This window comes from Mastigoproctus giganteus, chromosome 3 (genome assembly GCF_048544385.1).
Source record: "Mastigoproctus giganteus isolate SK-2022 chromosome 3, ASM4854438v1, whole genome shotgun sequence".
Lineage (NCBI taxonomy): Eukaryota > Metazoa > Arthropoda > Arachnida > Uropygi > Thelyphonidae > Mastigoproctus > Mastigoproctus giganteus.
In genome coordinates this window covers 185,091,961-185,114,110 of record NC_143577.1, presented here as the reverse complement: position 1 = coordinate 185,114,110, position 22,150 = coordinate 185,091,961, and the positions used below count along the sequence as shown (strand labels likewise).

The 22,150-nt window shown below is 37.5% G+C and overlaps 1 protein-coding gene across 1 annotated transcript in view; it reads right to left on the bottom strand.

Annotated features, from left to right (window-relative positions):
- The window catches only part of LOC150088463 (serine/threonine-protein kinase Genghis Khan-like), a 905,682-nt gene that overhangs the window by 246,094 nt on the left and 637,438 nt on the right, over window positions 1-22,150 (bottom strand). Inside the window, exon 31 of the mRNA XM_090370169.1 lies at window positions 11,905-11,986. Coding sequence (XP_090226295.1) covers window positions 11,905-11,986 — 82 coding nt within the window. The remainder of the gene's footprint in view (window positions 1-11,904; window positions 11,987-22,150) is intronic.

Below are 22,150 nucleotides of genomic sequence, written 5' to 3'. Positions count from 1 at the left end.
CCATGCCAGTGGATGACACTGTGATCAGGATGGTCATTACCTGTTCCATATGCCACATTTCTTTGACTTTCTGTCTTAGGTCTGTGTGCTTCCTGAACATTTCCTCATGGGTTTTCTGGAGGTTGTTAGTGTTGGGCAATACTGTTACCTACATGATTGACACAGTATTGCTAGTGTTGGGCAATACTGTGTCAATCATGTAGGTAACTATTTCCTTCTTGTCAATTAGGGTTATGTCTGGTCAGTTGTGCGGGGTTGTTTTGTCCATTATTACGGCATGATCTTAGTATACAGTTTGTGAGTGGGGTCTCTAGTACAGCCTGTGGTTAGTACTTGTAATATGGTACACTTCCTTTGATTAACTGGTAATTTTGTGCTAGCTTGTGATGTATTATCCTAGCAATGTGATCGTGTCTGAGAGTGTACTCAGTCTGGGTGATCACCTGCATCTTGCAGTGATGTGCTAGATTTTTTCTGGGCACAGGTTGCATCATTGACATGTATTATCTGTTGCTCCAGGGTCCTTGGCAAAGTACTTCCTGCACTTCTTGGGGTTGATTAACTGGTCTTGGATGACGAGCATGAATACTTCATTCTCCAGTTTGGTGGAGGAGATTATGCTGGTCCAATCTATGATCCTGAAGGAGTACATTAGTACTAGACTGCCCAAATTTTTACGGCAGTGACCATGTTCCCGCCACTCCACTTTAGCTTCAATTTTAACAGGCTTCACAGTCTCTGATCACATTTTTCAGTCATGAGGACTTTGATCTCCTTGTGTTCTAACTAGTGAGCCTGCATCATCTCCAAATATTTGAAGGTTTCTCCCTCTGTCATGGCTTCGATCCCTTCACCAGTTTCGACCAACTGGGTGTCCTTGATGTAATCCATAGGTGCATAAAGTTTGACATTATCTGTGTACATCATGTGAGAGAGGGTGTATAGGTTCTTCCTCCCTTCTTTTAAAGTATATCTGTACATATTATTGTGGACAGTGGGTTGAATGCATGAGAGAACCATATTAGACTTGGCATCTCCCTGTAAGATACCTCTTCTGATGGGGACTGGTCTATGTTCTCGACCATGATGGTGGTCCTCCATTTCACTATGGTTGCTTCCACGAAGTGTGTCAGATTGACTTTGGAGATCTTCAGTGTCTCTATCAGCCAGCTATGGGGCACTGAGTCAAAAGCCTTGTGATAGTCAATAAGACTGTGTACAGATTGATTGCGGTGCTTCTTGTAGGCTTGCTCCATAACTCCCATGTCAATGGTGAAATGTTCCTTGCATCCATTCTGCTGCTCAGCCATTATATTCTGGCTCCCAAGTAGTCTGATATCTTCTTGGTTATGTAGCTGGTCAGAATCTTGTACATTGTTGGGAGAGAGGTGATTGGTCTGTACTTTGTCAGGTTTGTGGTATTTTTGTCCTTACACTTCAGATAAGTGATTCCTTGAGTCACTCTGGGATTGTGTCAGAGTGTATCATCTGGGTGAACTTCACTGCTCTGTGCAGTTGAACATCTTGTATTAATAGTTGTGGATGCTATCTATCCCTGGGATTCAACAGTTGTGGGACTTACTGAATGACTGTTGTACTTCTTCCTCCTGAATTTCTCATTTTGTCATCTATCTTGTATGTCCTTGGTTTCCTTCTGTTCATGGTCTATTTGGGGGGGGGGCATGGCCACTATGGCTAACTTTGCTGCTACAGAGGTTGCCTCAGCACTCCTCGAGTTCCATCTGATTTGGGGAGTCCACTCTCCTTCCTCCTTCTCCTCTTGCTCAATTTTCCTGTAGAAGGCTCTCTGGCTTTCATCAAATACATGTTGTATGTTTTCCTCTGCTTACTCTCCCTATAACAATGAAGCTTCTTGCTGAGTGCTCGAATTTCTGCATGATGGTGTGAAGGTATTCTTTGATCTTCTGATTATAGGGCTCGTGTTTGCTATGGATGTTGTTTTTCTTGAGGATCGTCTTCACTTTTCTGATCAGCTTCTTACTTTTGTTACTGCATTGATACTGGATCATCTGGTTTATATTCACTATTATCTCCTCTATCTTCTACTGTAGCCTTCTGTACTGGTGGTTCCTTGTCATTGCATTTTGTGTTGGTCTCTGGTTTCTCTTTCATTCATTCTGGTGGCTGTTACAGAGATAGAAAATGGCTGTGTGGTCATGTCTAGTGTTACTCCACTGTTGTTGAGGTAATCCAGTGTTATTTACCGATTGAAGTTGTCTGTGACTTGCCTCAGAATTCTGTTGGGTCTTTGTGGGGTCCACTTCCTGAGTTCTACTAGGGATTTCTTCCACCCTTGTTCTATTTTGAATATCAGATATCATGACCTCGTCTGTTTCCATTTTGGCTGCTCCAAGTTGTAGTTCTCGTATTTGCTGTTCCTTCTAAGTTCTGGTTTCATTCTGTCCGTATTCATTGTCCTTTGTAATTGGCTGCTCGCATCCTGATTGATTTTTTCCAAGACTGCAGAAGCTCTCAGGTTCTTTGTGACAATGGTTCATCTCTAGTCTGCCATTCACTGTTTAGTGATCTCAACAGTTGGGAACCTTTCCAACTACTTGGTGTGTAATTTTGTCTTGTACATGAACATTCCGCAACCTGTGTGCCACCACAAGATGACAGGTGTGCAGCAAACTTTGATGAAGCTGTATACCTATAAATAATGCTATACATATTATGATTAGAAATTGACAACTCAGAATGTTTACCTATTGTAAGAAATTAACTGTACAATATTTACTCCCAATTATGATTGTTATACTTCACAATATGCCATTTTTACTGAAACACAACATTGTATGTGTGGGACAGTAAAATTATTTTTCGCATGTGTATCCAACACTTGCTTTCTTAACTTATTTGTGTGTTTGCCCTTCCAATATTTCTCGTTTTGTTGCTGCGCTGACTGAAATAACATGCCACTTGTTAAAGTAAGATATATATGTCCTTCCTTAAAAGTGTAAGGAATAGCAAACCAGCTCCCGTCTTTTATTATTTTATTGGCTTGTTTTGATATTTGTCCCTGATTGTCTATGCTACTTCAACTTTATTAATTTGTTCCTGTGCTGATGCACCCAGACTCTGTTAAAAGACTATATTTTAAAACAATAGATGTGCCACTTCCTCTGTTCAAAGAGTATTGGCCCCATGTCAATCAATTCGGCCCTGGAGGAAATGTGCAAGGCTCAAGGGGTAAAATTTTTTTCAGCCTGGTCTGTGCTTGTTAACATGAGAGACTGCTTCTACGGGGATGGGATACACTTAAATAGAAAGGGTGCAGGAATTAGCATTTAGCATTAGCATTAGTAGAGGCATTTGATGCAAGAAAGCAAGCTTATGCAGCATCAGCCAAAAAAAAAAAAAAAAATTAAATTAAAAAAATAATAAATAAATAAAAAATAACCACTTCCACTTCACCCCTCTGTTCGTTCGAAATAGCAGAGCCTTAAACTTATTTAGACTATCAACTTCCACGACAAGGGATGGAAGTCTGTTCCACCGACCAACCACCCGCTGGCTAAAGGCAAATTTCCGCACGTCTATCCTACATCTGTCTTTCCTCAATTTGAATTTATGCCCTCTCAGGTGATTTTTCTGAGCAAGAGGAAGAATCCCATCAGCATTGAGCATGCTCAAACCATTCAAGGCTTTATACACCTCAATCAGATAACCTCGCTGGTGCCTAGTCTCCAGACACTGTAATTTGCAAAACTTAAGCCTTTCTTCGTAAGAGCACCCCTTTGTTCCATTCACCAATATTGTTGCCCTTCTCTGTACTCGTTCCAGCATCCCTACATCCTTCTTGAAATCAGGCCTCCAGACCTGTATACAGTACTCTAGGTGTGGCCTGACCATTGCCTTATACAAGGGAATAATCACCTCCTTATCCCTGCCAGAAAAATTCCTATATATCATTGACAATACACCATGAGCTACTCTTGCAGCCCGTCTGCACTGCTCAGAAAATTTGCTGATGCTATCGAGGCAGTGTTAGGTGGCTCGAAAAACTGCTAGCTGGGGGGGGGGATTCACAGACTAAAAGGTTAAACGTAGCTGCAGGCAGAGGTAAAGGTGATTCTTGCACTACTTCTATTACAATAAGCAGAGGCGTGGAGCGAGGGGTGTTGGGGGTTTCAGGGACTGATGGCAGTCATCGTGAAAGAGGTGGGTTTATGGGATGTATTAGGGTAACTAATAATAAGAATAGGTACATGTATACTTGCATGTATACCAATGCTAGAAGTATAGTAAATAAATTTGATGAATTTGAAGTGTTGGTCAAGACATCAAAGGCGGATATTGTTGTGATAGCAGAGATGTGGTGTCACACAGATATAAGGAATGCAGAACTGGAATTTGGGGAGTAAAATGTGTACAGAAAGGATAGACAGGATAGGAAGGGAGGAGGTGTTATGCTGTTAATTAAGAAAAACATAAAATCAAAAGAAGTGCATCCAGTTGTTATAGATGAACAGTGCACTGTTGAGTCAGTTTGCTGTGACATAAGCACTGTGAAAGCAAAAATAAGAGTAGGAGTGTGTTATAGGCCTAATGACTCGAATGAGTACAATGTACAATTGTACAGAGAAACAGAGTGGGCTAGTAAATCAGAATGTCTTATAATGGGGGATTTTAACTTCCCAGATATAGACTGGGAAGTTAAAATCCATAACTGTGTGCGAGCGACCAATCCATAAGTTAACTTATGGGTTGGTCACTCGCACACTAGTAAGACATTTCTGGATTTATTGGATGATTGTTTTCTGCAGCAGCATGTTCGAGAGGCAACCAGAGAGGGTAATACTCTTGATCTGGTTATCAGCAGTGATCATTCGTGTATTAAGAATTTGCAGATAAAGGAACCATTAGGTGGCAGTGATCACAGTGTACTGATGTGGGATTTACTTAAAGATATAATTACCATCAAGGGTAAAGGAAGGGGTTTTTGCTTCCGTAAAGGTGACTACAGTGGTCTCAGACAGTTTTTAAATTCTGTACAGTGGGACCAACTGATGATGTTACCAACAGCAAATTCTAAGTGGGGAGCATTCAAGGAATTAATAGTGGAAGCTACTAAATGTTTCATACCTATTAAAAAATATTGTTCAAGGTTTAGGCCTGAATGGTTGTCAAATGAACTAATGAGACCCGTGGCAGAGAAGAAAAATGCATGGGATGCATATAAATTATCAGGCGACACAGAAGTCAATGATATATATAAGCTAGTCTGTAATCAACTCACAAAGGAGGTTAGGCAGGTAAAGACAGATTACGAGAAATCTTTGGCAAAGGATGCTAAGAAAAACAGTAAGGATTTCTTTACTTATATAAACTCTAAAAGGAAGGGGGTGAATCTGATTGGTCTACTTGATATCGATGGTTCAACTGTTGATGATCCTGCTCAGATAGCAAATGAACTGAATGAGTATTTTGCATCTACATTCACACATGAGGAGTTATTAAGGTTTTAAAATGCCACAAGGTTATCAAATTGTGGCAGGGTGCTTAATGATTTTGTAATAACTGAGAACAAAGTGGAGGAGAAATTATTGAAGTTAAACATAAGAAAGGCACCTGGGGTGGATGGAATCTATCCAGTTATGTTAAAGGGGGCGGCAAAGGAAGTAAGCAAATACATAGCCATCATTATTGGACTTAGGGGAGGTTCCCCATGGACTGGAGATGTGCTAATGTGTCCCCAATTCACAAAGGAGGATCAAAGGGTGACACGAGTAATTACCGACCAGTTAGTTTAACTTCTGTTCCGGGTAAAATAATGGAGTCACTGGTTAAAGATGCATTGCTGGATCATCTAGACAACCCAGCAATAATTCAGATACAGCATGGGTTTGTTAAGGGAAAGTCTTGTCTGATAAATTTGATTGGTTATTATGATGTGGTTACAAAGGAACTGGATGCAAAAAATAATTTTGATATCATATACTTAGATTTCAGGAAAGCTTTTGACACTGTTGCGCATGGAAGACTACTGTACAAATTGGAGTAGAATGGTATTAAGGGTAAGTTGCTACAATGGACAAAAGGATGATTAAGTGGGAGAAGACAGAGGGTGGTAATCAATGGGTGCTGCTCTTCATGGACTGATGTTATTAGTGGAGTCCCACAGGGTTTGGTGTTGGGTCCACTGTTGTTTTGTATATACCTTCATCAATGATATTGATGAAGGTATATCAGGCTTAGTGTCGTAGTTTGCAGATGATACAAAGGTTGGCAGGGTTGTTAATGACAGTAATGGCAGTGTGCTACTGCAACAGGATCTAGAAAATTTGAGCAGATGGGCTGAGAAGTGGGCAAAGTACTGCATATGGGTAGAAGTAACTCCAGAGAAACGTACCAACTGTGTGGTACTACACTTAATGTAGTAGAAATTGAAAAAGACCTGGGAGTAATTGTGCAGTCAGATATGAAGTTTTCTGAGCAATGCAGATAGGCTGCCAGGGCAGGTCATGGTGTGTTGTCAATGATATATAGGAATTTGGCTAGCAGGGAAAAGGAGGTGATTGTCCCTCTGTATAAGGCAATGGTCAGGCCACGCCTTGAGTACTGTGTGCAGGTCTGGAGGCCTCATTTTAGGAAGGATGTAGATTTTCTTGAGCGTGTACAGAGAAGGGCAACAAGATTGGTGAGGGGAATGAAGGGATCCTCTTACCAGGAGAGGCTTAAGTTCTGCAAATTGCAGCAGCTGGAGACTAGGCACCTGCGAGGTGATCTGATTGAGGTGTATAAGGCCTTGAATGGGTTGAGCATGCTGAATTCTGATGGATTCTTTCATTTGTTCAGATTACGAACCTAAAGGGGCATAAACTGAAATTGAGGAAGGACAGATATAGAATAGATATGCGAAAATTTGCCTTTAGCCAGTGGGTGGTGGTTAATTGCTGGAACAAACTTACATCTGTCATTGTGGAAGTTGATAGGTTAAATAAATTTAATGGACGAAATGGACAAATATTTAGAAGGGATTGTTTTGTAATTTTTTTTTTTTTTTTTTTTTTTTGGCTGATGCTGCATAAGCTCCTACACTTGCTTTCTTGCATCACATGCCACTACTACTACTACTACATCTGATACTTTAAGTTTCATCACAGCTGTGCTCTGAAATCATCCAAAAACTGTGATCACGAGCCACAACATTGTTGATTTTAATATTTTCTTTTTTAACAACGGACAAGTTCCTCATAAGGAGTATTGCATCCACAAGTGCAAGTACTGAAGGTGATGAGCCCGAAAAAAAGAAACAAAAATTAGTGTGCAGACAGTATAGTGATAATTATTTGTCCTTTGGTTTTTTCTGGTGTGGTGATAAAACATGCCCAATCCCCAAGTGTCTCGTGTGCTGAAAAAAACTCAACAATACTGCTATGGTTCCCAGTAAACTGAAATGGCATTTCTCAACAAAACATTCTTCTCTAGCATTCTTATCAAGGAGGTGCAACCATTTTTAACAGTTGAGGGTGATGAGTATGTAGAGTTATTTCAGATGATGAATGAGTGAAGTTAGCATATCTTTCTGATATTTTCGTCACTTGAATCAGCTGAACAGAAAAATGCAAGGCAAGAACGAAAATCTTTTTATGAGTGTGGCTTTTAGAATAAGCTGAATTTGTGGATACAACTTTGCAAATGGGTCGTTTGAGATGTTTCCCAACTGTATGGCCACTTGCTGCTGCTGCTGGTAATAAAGTGGTGTGGACTTCATTAACGAACATTTAGATAACTTGCAGCAGAAGTTCAAAATTTATTTTGTAGAGAGTTAAACATTGAAGATTTTGACTGGGTTCATGATTCATTTGTTGCGGATGCAAAATCTCTTCCAATGAATCTTGAATGTACAAGAAGAACTAAAATATCTGAAGGGGGCCAGAACAATGTGATTAAAACATTGTGAAGTGCCGTTGGACACATTCTGGTTGTCAATAAGGAAAGAATACCCAGTTAGCTCTGAGATGCCAATTAATGTGCTATTACCATTTTCGACTACATAATTATGTGAACTGGGCTTTTCGACCTTGACTGAAATTAAAACATCAAAGAGGGAGAGACTCAGATCCATTGATGAAGAAATGAGGCTTGCATTGTCAACGCATCAGCCCTCTGTGTTCAGCAAAGCAGGCACAAGTATCACATTTGAAGGTATGCATAGTTATTTGGTTTAATACTAATAGAATTTTTTTTTTGTTTGTTTGCTTTGCTTTTTTATAGTGATTTAGGATTCATAAAATGTTATATATGCATGAGCAATTTCTGTTGGATTGTTGGAACAATAATAATTAATTCTATTGTGACATAGCATATTTATATTTAACATTGCCGCAAACTATGCATTTTGGGGATTAAAATTTTGATGGGCCGTGTTGTATCATGGATAACTTAAGGCCTGCCGTGAAGAGAAAAAGGTTGCGGAACACTGCTGTACACTATCATGCCTGACTATATGTAATTTTGTAGTATGCTTGCACAATGAATGTATTCATTTCAATGCTCCACTTCATGCAATGGTTTCTTATTCTTTCCTGAGTGGTCACTAGCACAGTTGATGTTTGTTTGTTATTTGGTTGTTAGGAGCATTATCAACTAAGCCATATTGCTGCGGGGATATTGCGGTGGTCATTCCCTGACCTTTCTGCATCCTCCGTATTTGGTGGTCACAGGCTCGAACCCCGGACTAATCAAGAAGCGTGTGCTACCCACTAATGATCCTGCCCACCTGGCTATGGAGGCACCCAGCACAGTTGAGCAAAAAACACTTCCAGCTGGTTGGACTGAGTGGTCTTGCCCCTCGGTTGTGGTAGACATATGTTTGTTTGTTTTCTGGTTTTTAGGAGCATTAGCACAACTAAGGCCATCTTGCTCCGTGAATATGTGGTGGTCATTCCCTGACCTTTCCGCATCCTCCGTATTTGGTGGTGACGGGCTCAAACCCCGGTCTAATCAAGAAGCGCATGCTACACACTGCTGCTCCTTCCCACCTGGCTACGGAGATGCCTGGTAGACATACAGGAGACAGTGCTACTTGCTCTACTGTCATCAGCAGTACTTGTCTCTGAGCTTTTAAACTAATCCCTCCACCAAAGATCTGAATGCATGTGACTTTATCCTGTGCCACACACGATGTAATATGTAAAATTTTTCTACTTCTCATTTTTATCCAGCTATGGAGATGGACTTCTTTAGGTTTGGCTTTTGTGCCCAGTGGCGGATGGTATTTATTGGGAGCAACATCAGATATTGGGAGCAACATCAACACCACGCTCTGCCTCAGCCGTAACTTCAACCTTATACAAACTCAAAAAGAAGGGAATGAATCTGATTGGTCCACTTGATATTGATGATTCGACTATTGATGATCCTGCTCAGATAGCAAACAAATTGAATGACTATTTTGCATCTACATTCACACATGAGGACTTATTAAGGTTTTAAAATGGCAGAAGGTTATCAAATTATAGCAGAGTGCATAATGATTTGTAACAACTGAGAGCAAAGTGGAGGAGAAATTGTTGAAGTTAAATATAAGAAAGGCACCTGGGGTGGATGGGATCTATCCAGTTATATTAAAGGAGGCAGCAAAGCAACTAAGCAAACTCTTAGCCAGAATTATGAGAGCATCCTTGGACTCAGGGGAGGTTCCCACGGACTGGCGATGTGCAAATGTATCCCCAATTCACAAACAAGGATCGAAGGGTGACACGAGTAATTACAGACCAGTTAGTTTAACTTCTGTTCTGGGTAAAATAATAGTCACTGGCTAAAGATGCATTGCACGATCATCTAGACAACACTGCAGCAATAATTCAGACACAGCATGAAATCCATGTTAAGAGAAAGTCTTGTCTGACAAATTTGATAGGATATTATGATGTGGTTACAAAGGAACTGGATGCAAAAATAATTTTGATATCATATATTTGGATTTCAGGAAAGCTTTTGACACTGTTGCACATGGAAGACTATTGTACAAATTGGAGCAGAATGGTATTGAGGGTAAGTTGCTACAAAGGATAAAAGGATGGTTGAGTTGGAGAAGACAGAGAATGGTAATCAATGGTTGCTGCTCTTCGTGGACTGATGTTATTAGTGGAGTCCCACAGGGTTCGGTGTTGGATCCACTGTTGTTTTGTATATTTATCAATGATATTGATGAAGGTATATTAGGCTTAGTGTTCAAGTTTGCAGATACTACAAAGGTTGGCAGGGTTGTTAATGACAGTAATGGCAGTGTGCTACTGCAACAGGATCTAGAAAATTTGCACAGATGGGCTAAGAAGTGGCAACTGAAGTTTAACCTTGACAAGTGCAAAGTACTGCATATAGAAGTAACCCCAGAGAAACATACCAACTGTGTAGTACTACACTTAAGGTGGTAGAAAACGAAAAAGACCTGGGAGTAATTGTGCAGTCAGATATGAAGTTTTCTGAGCAATGCAGACAGGCTGCCAGGGCAGGTCATGGGATTCTGTCAATGATATATAGGAATTTTGCTAGTAGGGAAAAGGAGGTGATTGTCTCTCTGTATAAGGCAATGGTCAGACCATGCCTTGAGTACTGCATACATGTCTGGAGGCCTCATTTTAGGAAGGATGTAGATTTGCTTGAGCGTGTACAGAGAAGGGCAACAAGATTGGTGAGGGGAATGAAGGGATCCTCTTATCAAGAGAGACTTAAGTTCTGCAAATTGCAGTGGCTGGAGACTAGGCACCTGCGTGGTGATCTGATTGAGGTGTATAAGGTCTTGTAATGGGTTGAGCACGCTGAATTCTGATGGGATCCTTCCACTTGTTTAGATTACGAACCTAAGGGGCATAAATTCAAATTAAGAAAAGACAGATGTAGAATAGGTGTGCGGAAATTTGCCTTTAGCCAGTGGGTGGTTAATTGCTGGAACAAACTTCCATCTGTCGTGGAAGTTGATAGGTTAAATAAATTTAAGGAGGAACTGGACAGGCATTTGGAAGGAATGGTATGATTTTTTCTGGCTGATGCTGCATAAGCTCATACATCCAGAAGCAGCACATTTCATAAGAACTGAAGGAGAACTGTCTCCTTCAGTCCTTCCCCAAGTCACAGTGCTCCCACTACTTTGAGCCCATTTCTTTGCTGCTCTAGTTTGAAGCAATTTCCATTTAAATTCAATTTAATTTGGGAAAACTATACTAAACTGATAAATAAATAAATGCAATGATATGTATTAAACTATCAATTTCATATTACATATATTATGCTATCAAGTTTATGTTATATTATGCTATACCATTGAGTTCCTAGATACACACATCTTTAAATTTAGTTATAGCCTTACTAGAAATGAAATTCATTTACTAAAACAAAAAATATATGTCAACCAGTGTGATTAGAACCTCCAAACTACTTATTTACCACAACTAAAACACTACAGTTCCACTACTATGCAGTATACTACTAGTTGGTGCTATATGCGATACAACATCGACTTTTAATGAATAATCAAGCTAGATAACGTCTGAAGTTTTTTTAAAAATATTTATTAAAAACAAGTTTTCCAAAAAGCCATTACATACATATATGTTGAGGAATGCCACTGGTCCATGCATGATCACCATGCAAGCAAAGAATTATGTGTCATTCATTTTAATCTGCATTCTCCTACCACAAATACAATATCTACCATATATTATAAAATTTTCTGATGCCATATCTCACATAAATTGAAATTTACTTCTTCTGTATAGATTATGCATGGATGGAGGATTCACATATATTAAGATACATATACTGTATATAATTGAATATAATGAATACATAAATGGATCTCTCTCTCACACACACACACACACACACACACACACACTTAAAACAACTATTTTTGCATTTAATAAATGAACTTACTCTGAATATACAAGGGATATCTTTTTTATTTGCATGAATAACATCAGATTCTAGTACTGAATTGACTGAAAAGTCTTCATCTCTATGAAATCAAAGCAAAAGGTTTCAGGTACACTTACTAATATTTTATAAATAGATAACTAATACTTAAAATTATATTCAACACTTTCAAGATTTTTAAATTTTGTTATTCCAAACCTGATCATCACCTAATTATTCAGAATTTTCATGCTAATTATTTACTGCAGAAATGTACTTCGTTTCCAAATACAGTAAAATCTCCGTTAATAAACACCTCTTGTTGTGGACTCTCAGGCTTGGGTCCCAGCAAGAAGTATTAGAAATTACATTTAAATGACCACTCTAAATTCAACACACTCTAAGATAGACACAGACCTAAATAGGTGCCCTTTCAGTATTTTCAACCTCCATGGACCAATTTAGATTCTTTAAAGGGTAATATTTAGGATTAAAGTTCATGCATTTCTGAAAATTAAGGAGCACTTGCTATGAAGGCAAGTAAAGGTCAAGGTGATTAAAGTAATAGTAGCACTAATTAGAGTTGTGCTGGCTAATCATTATTCATGGAGTAGATGACACAATACGTCCTTAATATGCTCATGACTGCTGGTAAGAAATGTTTACAAACTTTAACTGAACTGTCTGATGCAGATCCACTGGTGTGAAACATTTAGCAAGCCAAAAAAATTGTCAAAGTGAGAGAATGCATTGCAAGAATTTGAACAGTACCGTAGCATTATACAGGATTCAATTTGTGTTACATAAAAAAAGGTAGGGATACAGCTGTAATACATTTAAATAAAATAATAAATAACATTCTACCAAAGAACTGCAAAGGTAATTTTTATGAGTAGCATGTGGGATTATCTGTATCCATGAATAGACATAAAAAAAATGATGTATGATGTTTGACATTACTTTCATAACTTCTTTAGTGACAGCAGTTGTGTTTCACTTTTTGAGTGAGCAATGTCACAATTTTCCCATGCCAACACATAGCACTTTCACCCATCAGCAAGAAATGGAAGCTATTTAAGTAGCTATATACAAAGGAGAGTTATCAAAGTTTATTTGTATATACAAAGTTTTGCTCCTAGAATTTTCATATACATTACATTGATTGTACATTAATTTTTTAAGAGAAAGGAAATTTTGTGCTGTGTTCAGCAGGGTCAAATTTTTCTAAGTATTAAAATAATTCTAAGTGAGTGTAATCAATGAATATAAACTAAAACCAGAAAGTGATCAATTTATCCATAATGAAAATGAAATGCTTGAAACCAAGCAATTTAATGAGTTAAATTACTCGGTTTCAAGAAATTTAATAAATTAAACTGGTTTTTCTTTTCCCAATTTAACATATTCATTTTTTACTAAAAGTTATCAATGTGCTGAGTTTTAGTTTTATCATTTTTTATTCACTTGCAACAATATTAAAATCTATTAAAAAAAGAAATGTAATGGTATATGGTATTCTAATTCTTCTTGTTAAATTAAATGCAATTAATGAAAAGTTAATTATATGTTATTTGTTAAAAATTAATTAATTGAAACAAATATATACAATAATAATCAATAAAAAAAACTCTGTGTAAGTGGCAAGTTACAATGAATTTCATTTTTCTGAATTACACTGGCTACACTGACTTCTTCAAATGAGACACAGGCAAATGAGACATCTGGTGAGTATGGGCTTGGCACACCCAGGGTCCTGAGCTGGATATCATCATTCTTCTCTTTCTTGATGATTCCCTTCTACTTCTCTCTCTCTCTCTCTCTCTTTCTCAGGGTAACTCGGGAATTTTTTTTGGCTGGTGCAGCATAAGCCTCAGGCTTCCTTGCACCATGTAGCTAAGTAGTAATAATAATCTGTATGGTGGGAACGTTGTTCTGACCCAATGGGTTTTAGAGAATTCTCAATGTATAAATAAATTACTATATAAATAAATAATTAGAGCTCTAACTGTATAAATCAATTACTTTTCATGTTATGAATTGGGAATCTTCAATCCATAGGGATCCACCTCTGAATCCAAAGATGCTCTCACATCATCATGGCTAAGGGTTTGATTACCTCTGCTGCTGCTGCTGCTGCTTCTTTTAATATAATTGGCTAGATTTCATCAACTCTATTTACTTTCAGCTTCAACAATTTCTCATCCACTCTCTTCTCAGTTATCACAAAATCATTTAGTTCTGTTATAACTCAGTGAACTTTTGGTATAACCCTCCCTAAAAACTTCTTTGCAGGGGAATAGAAATGCAAAATATTTATTCAGTTTGTCAGACCCATTATCTCCATAGGAATGGTCCTCCTTACACCATACTCCAGGCCAGAACAGGTAACTAATAAATCTTCCAGCATCTTACCAGATATCACCTGTAGCATCCTCTGTAGTATGGTCAGCCCTTGGTTACACCCAGAAGAGTGAACATCTGAGTGGCCAAATCATGTTTGCTCAATAAAGAATTAGTTATTCAGTGACACCACACTCCAGAGGCACAGGTTAATATGGATAAAAATACACAATTCAGAAAGCAAGTTAAGACTGTGCCTATAAATACCTAATTTTACCCCAATGATCACCCCAGAGCTTGGGGTGATCATTCATACTTTGTTTTTAATGAATTTTACATGCTCTAAGAAGGTCATCCTTCCCTCTAAGTACACTCTAAGGTAACTAACCATCTTGATCTACCTCTGAGAAAGATTCCCATTGTCTAATTCAGTGGTTTCAACCTTTTTTTTTTTTTTTTTTTTATTGGCACCCTTAAGTAATTTATTTTATTTTGTGGCACTCCTACTCAATTTTCTGCCTGTTGCATCTGGCATGCGCTTGTGGTGTGTGTGTGTGTGTGTGTGTGTGTGTGTGTGTGTGTGTGTGTGTGTGTGTGTGTGTGTGTGTGTGTGTGTGTGTGTGTGTGTGTGTGTAATATTAAAAAAAGTGTTATATGATAGTTATTATAATAATGAAATAAATACTTAAATTTAAAAAAAAATAAGTTTAAGTAACTTAAACCCAAATTACGTGGCACCCCTGGAATGTTGTTGTGACACCTTGGTTGAAAACCACTGGTCTAATTAAAAGTAGGTGAGTTGCACTGAGCTACCTTTTAGTTACATAGTTTCATTTGTTGGTCTCCAAAATCCTGAGCTTCTGTATCTCACTTCATGAATAAAGCCTGGCTAGAACAGCTGAGGTCCTCTCCTCAAAATCTTTTATATTCTAACTGTATATGACAAATGCCAAGTCAGCAACATAAGCCAATGGCCTGACACTATCCATGTTCCCTCCAAGAATTTATCAAGCACAGCACTCCGCATGGTTCAGCCTAGGCCCAAATGCTGAGGCTAGCTGCAATCCACCATGTATGTCTCCTTATACCTTGATTTCACAGTCACACTTCTGCCTAAGAAGTAACTCAAGAGGATAGAACATACGTTTCCCCAGACAAAGAGCAATTCTATCCCTGAGAACACTCTTCCACAACAGAGTGTCAAAAATACCCTTAAAGTCTATGAACATAGACTTTAAGACATTAATGAATATTTGTAAATGCTAATGAATATTAACCAAGATTTTCATTAACAAGATTTATTAATTTATGAACTGTCTTCTGTTTATAGCCCCCTTTTCAAAACCCTATTGCTTACTAAATGTTAACTCTTTAGATTCACACAGGTAGTTAAAACTAAATATAGTCAATCTGTATAGGACTTTGCCAAATATAGGTAATAAAGCAAGAAGCCAATATGAACAAGATATATGTTCTTCAAACATGAGTTGTATATCTTCAGCAACAATGCAGGAAACAAATGCTGAAAGCATTTCAGGACCAGTGCCTCTAGAAAATTCATCACGAGAGCCTTCCCATTCTTCACCAATCTCATTGCTATCTCCAGTTCTTCAGGAGAAAAAGGCACCTGAAGAATATGTTATGTTATGTTATGTTATGTTATGTTATGTTATGTTATGTCAACTTCCACAATGACAGATGGAAGTTTGTTCCAGCAATTAACTACTCGCTGGCTAAAGGCAAATTTCCGCACATCTATTCTACATCTGTCTTTCCTCAATTTGAATTTATGCCCCCTCAGGTTCGTAATCTGAACAAGTGGAAGAATCCCATCAGAATTCAGCATGCTCAACCCATTCAAGGCCTTATATACCTCAATCAGATCACCTTGCAGGTGATCTGATTGAGGTGTATAAGGCCTGCAATTTGTAGAACTTAAGCCTCCCTTGGTAAGAGGATGCCTTCATTCCCCTCACCAATCTTGTTACCCTCCTCTGTACACACTCAAGCAAATCTACATCCTTCCTAAAATGAGGCCTCCAGACCTCTATGCAGTACTCAAGGCGTGGCCTGACCATTGCCTTATACAGAGGGACAATCACCTCCTTTTCCCTGCTAGCAAAATTCCTGTATATCGTTGACAAAACCCCATGACCTGCCCTGGCAGCCTGTCTGCATTGCTCAGAAAACATCATATCTGACTGCACAATTATTTCCAGGTCTTTTTCATTTTCTACCACCTTAAGTGTAGTACCACACAGTTGGTACATTTCTCTGGGGTTACTTCCACACATATGCAGTACTTTGCATTTGTTGGCGCCTCTGTAGCCAGGTGGGCAGGAGCAGCAGTTCCTGCCCACCTGGTTACGGAGGCACCTGGCACACGATTCTTGATTAGACCGGGGTTCGAGTCCCTGACAACCAAATACGGAAAGGTCAGGGAATGACCACCGCATATCCCCGGAGCAATATGGCCTTAGTTGCTAATGCTCCTAAAAACCAAATAACATAACATAACTTTGCATTTGTCAATGTTAAACTTCAGTTGCCACTTCTCAGCCCATTTGCCCAAATTTTCTAGATCTTGTTGCAGTAGCACACTGCCATTAGTGTCATTAACAACCCTGCTAACCTTTGTATTATCTGCAAATTTTGACACTAAGCCTGATATACCTTCATCAATATCATTGATAAATATACAAAGCAACAATGGACCCAACACCGAACCCTGTGGGACTCCACTAATAATATTAGTCCATGAAGAGCAGCACCCATTGATTACCACCCTCTGTCTTCTTCCACAACCATCCTTTTATCCATTGTAGCACTTACCCTTAATACCATCCTGCTCCAATTTGTACAGTAGTCTTCCATGCACAACAGTGTCGAAAGCTTTCCTGAAATCCAAGTATATGATATCAAAATTTTTTTGCATCCAGTTCTTTTGTAACCACATCATAATATCCAATCAAATTTGTCAGACAAGACTTTCCCTTAACAAACCCATGATTGTCTGAATTATTGCTGCAGTCTTATCTAGATGATCCTGCAATGCATCTTTAACTAGTGACTCCATTATTGTACCCGGAACAGAAGTTAAACTAAATTGTCTCTAATTACTCTTGTCACCCTTCGATTCCCCTTTGTGAATTGGGGATACATTTGCACACCTCCAGTCCGTGGGTGCCTCCTCTGAGTCCAAGGATGCTTTAAACTGGCAATATAATGACACATAACATATTTAAAAGAGTAAGAGATTACCTCAATCTTTTGCATAGAATGCTTCCAGACAATGCTCTCCAGATGTAACGAATAAAATAAAATAAATGGATAAAATAATTTAATCAATTCTATCCCTCATAGAGATATGAGGATCAACTCAGCAAGACCATGTGTGTGCGAAGACATTGTGTTGGAATAAATAATTAAAATTGGAAAACCACTTACAAGAATAAATAATTAAAATCCCAATTAAACAAAATTCACAGCTTTTCCCTTCCTTAAGCAGACAACGCTTTTCGACTGATCGCCGTGTTCACAGGATGGAAATATCGCAAAGTATGGGCGTGTGTTAGGCTCTTAAATGGAGAGATTATTTAAATTGATGCATGTGTAAAATAGACCAGAAATCTGAAATTAGGTAAGGACATTGCACAATGGTAGAATTTTCATGTAGTTTCATTTCAAGAGTTTCAGCAATCAATAATTTTATGTAATTATGTTGAATGCTTAAAAGCTTCAGTTCACTGAATAGGAACACATGACCTTCATTTATGGCATGAAAGGCCAATTCCGACGCTGTTGCGCATCAACTTGTGGACTGAAGAGGTGTGTTGCTTGATGCGTAAATCTAGATTACATTGAGTCAACCTTCATATGATGAATCGCACTGACTACAAGAAATCTTATATACAAGATCATTTACCTGTACCAAGCGAGAAGGAAGAACTGTGTGAATTTTTAATGTATTATTGAGCTTCTGCATAGGTCTGGCTATAATTTTGAATTTTGTATTTTTAAAGAGTTTATTGAGTTGCTTGTACCACTGTTTGACGTATGGTATAGAAATAAAGTGTTTTTTATTGATTTTATTAATAGGTATCGTATTTTCTGTCCTATTTTTAGCTTGTAATCTGGTTTGATTTAAAATGGAGAGGAGATAGCCTCTATTTAAAAACCTGTTGGTTAGTGTAGCAATTTCTAAGTGTAAGGTGGGTTCAGAAGTAGAATATTTGTAAGTGTTATAGAACTGGTTAAATATTATGGACCTCTTATAAGTAAATGGATGATAACTTCTATAATCAGGTACATCCCCGTGTTGGTGGGTTTTCGGTAAATGCTAAATTGTATTTTTTCCATGTCCCGTGTAAGAGTGAAATTTAAGAAATTTAGAACTTTTGTTTCTAATGTTCTTCCTCTAAGGTAAAATGTAGTCTCAGATGAATGTTGTTAAATACCTAGAGAATGTCCTGAGTGGTGTCATGATCCGTTATAACAAATACATTGTCAATATATCTCTCATAGTAAGTAATGCAGGGGGAGAAGTGGTGTTAAATGTATGTGCTCGATATTACCAACAAATATTTCTGCTATTAGGCTGGTCAGGTTGAAAGCCATAGGTAATCCAAAAATTTGTTTGTATATAGTGTCTTTAAAAGCGAAATAATAATTTGCTTCAAGTAGGAGCTTGATTAATTGGAAAATTTTAATTATTCACTCTTGTAAGTGGTTTTCTGATTTTAATTATTTATTCTGACACAATGTCTTCTCACACTCGTGGTCTTGCTGAGTTGGTTTGATGTGTTTCGGGGTCAGGGGAGCTCTCGGCTTTTGATTCCGTTCCACGTCGAATCGGTCATATCTCTATGAGTGAAAGAATTCATTAAATTATTTTATTCTTACATTTGGAGAGCACTGACTGGAAGCATTCTATGCAAAAGATTAAGGTAATCTCTTACTCTTTTAAATATATTGTAATAATGTAGAAGCTTATTGAGCCTTGCAGTGTTTTTACTAATCTTATTTGAATATCTTTCCTCATTGACTTTCTCATTAATTCAGCTCTCTCTCTACCAATAATCTATTGATTTAAAAATACACATAATTTAAGATTGAATATGACAGATTTTTTTTGTACAATATGGTGCAAAATTGCATTCAAGTAACATTAAAAAATCCCGCACAAAAATATCATATTTCTTTCTTGAAATATTGCCTCCTTGAAAACATCATGCCAAAATTTGTGAAGGTTAATTTTAATCATAAGATTCCAGATATTAAACAACTTGCTTTTACCACATCATGGCATATTATTAAACTGGCCTTAAATTCTCATTTTGCGATAAAGAGAAGTTATTGTTCTTAGGTTACTACTCTTCATGACAAAATAATAAAAATATTTACATTCAGACAATTGGACTGTTTTGAAATCCTTCATAGATTTGAGGCGGGATGCATTAGCCAATGACATAAAAAATAGGCACTCGAATAAATTAAATGCATTATTAACAGTTTTAAATTGGACTTTACCCCCCCCCACCTTGTACAGATGCAATATACCCACTAACAACCCGGACATGTTTACGCATGCTCAAACATACATAGGCACTTCTACTATTCCCACACATAAAGAGAATGGGGCTGCACATAACACAAATCCAGCTTACATATGTTCTTCTCCATCACATTATACATATAATGAGGCGACATATAAACAAGTTACTAATCTGTCTTAATACGCATTATCTGAGGATCAGATCTCAATCCTTTCGAAGGAACTGAATTTTAATTCATCCCCTCGTAAACTCCCTAAGAAACAATTTGTGATAGATTTTGAGTTTGGTCTAAAACATTCCGCAAAAGGATTTATCGCTCCAGCAAGTCAATCAGGTAGTTAATAACTCCAAAAATCTGTGGTTACCCAGAATAAATAAGAATGAGGTTATAGCATTGCATAATCTTAGAGGAAACAAAGATACTGTCATTGAAAGAGCAGATAAAGGGGACACAGTAGTTATTCTGAATAAATTGGACTACATTAGCAAATTGGACTCTATTATATCAGACAGTTCCACCTACAGAGAGATAGATCCATCTATATTTACAAATTTAGTAAACCAATAAAACAAAACCCTAACTGCATACCGTAAGAGTGATTTTATTTCTATGGCCAAATTAAGAGAGCTGAAAGCTAGGACTTATAATATTCCTGCACCTTTTTGACAGGTTAAACTTCACAAACCCAGTTTTCCCATACAAAAATTCAGCATTTTCACACTTACCTGCACACTTATATAACATCATAAAACCATTTAGACAGATGATAAAATTCAGTATAAAAAAAACTATGACACTCTATTTAATAGTATTAAAGATGTCACGCTTGGTGATAATGATAAATTATATTCGTCAGATGTAGCTTCCTTGTACACTAATGTAAATGTAGATATGCTCTCGATGTAGTTTGGGAATTGTTAAACAACGATACCATCACGATAAATCACAGTAAATTATCCAAAAAAGAAATTTTCCAATTAATCGAGCTCCTACTTGAAGCAAATTATTATTTTGCTTTTAAAGACACTATATACAAACAGATTTTTGGATTACCTATGGGTTTGAACCTGAGCAGCCTAATAGCAGAAATCTTTCTTGCTAATGTCGAGCACATAAATTTAACACCGCTTCTCCCTCGCATTACTTAGGATATTCTACAGGTATTTATCAGCATTCATACAAGACTACATTTTACATTGTAGGAAGAACATATAGAAACAAAAGCTCTAAATTTCTTAAATTTCACTCTTACACGAGACATTCAAAAAATACAATTAGCATTTACCGAAAACCCACCAATATGGGGATGTACCTGCATTACAGAAGTTATCATCCATTTACTTATAAGAGGTCCATAATATTTAACCAGTTCTTTAACGCTTACAAATATTTTACTTCTGAACCCACCTAGAAACACTTAGAAATTGATACAATAACGAGCAGGTTTTTAAATAGAGGCTATCCACTCTCCATTATAAATCAATTTCAGAATACAAACTAAAAATAAGACAGAAAATATGATACCTATTAATAAAATTAAAAAAAATAAAAACACTTTATTTCTATACCATACGTCAAACAGTGGTACAAGCAACTCAATAAACTCTTTAAAAATACAGAATTCAAAATTATAATAAGCTCCATAATATATTAAAAAATCACACAATTCTTCCTTCTTGCTCGGTACGAGTAAATGATCTTGTATATAAGCTTTCTTATAATCAGTGTGATTCAACAAATGAAGGGTTGACTCGGTGTACTCTAGATTTACACGTCAAGCAATGTGCCACTTCAGTCCGCACATCACTGATTTCGTTTGATGTGTTTCGGAGTCGGATGGGTGCTCTTGGCTTTCGATTCCGTTGCATGATGAATCGATCATATCTCTATGAGTGAAAGAATTCATTAAATTATTTTATCCATTTATTTTATTTTATTCATTACATTTGGAGAGCATTGACTGGAAGCATTCTACGCAAAAGATCAAGGTAATCTCTTACTCTTTTAAATATATTGTAATAATGTAGAAGTTACTGATCCTTGCAGCTCTATGTTTTTACCAATGACCCATTACATACAGAGCCAAGAGGTTCCAACCTCATAACAAACACTACGTGAAGACAGGGATGTCAACTTTGTTACCACCAAATCTGGATTACGTGTGACATTGTAAATTTGAGGATTATCACCAGTTTGCAGTACCCTATAACTCAAAGGATATCCACACTTTGTTATCTCAGAAGAAATAAGACTCCTGAACAAGCAGCATGTCTATAGCCCACTGTTCCATAATCTTGGTTAACTGCAATGTGATGTGTTTTACCCTCTGACTATTACTTGAAGAACTGAAAGTTTAGCACTCTTGACATTT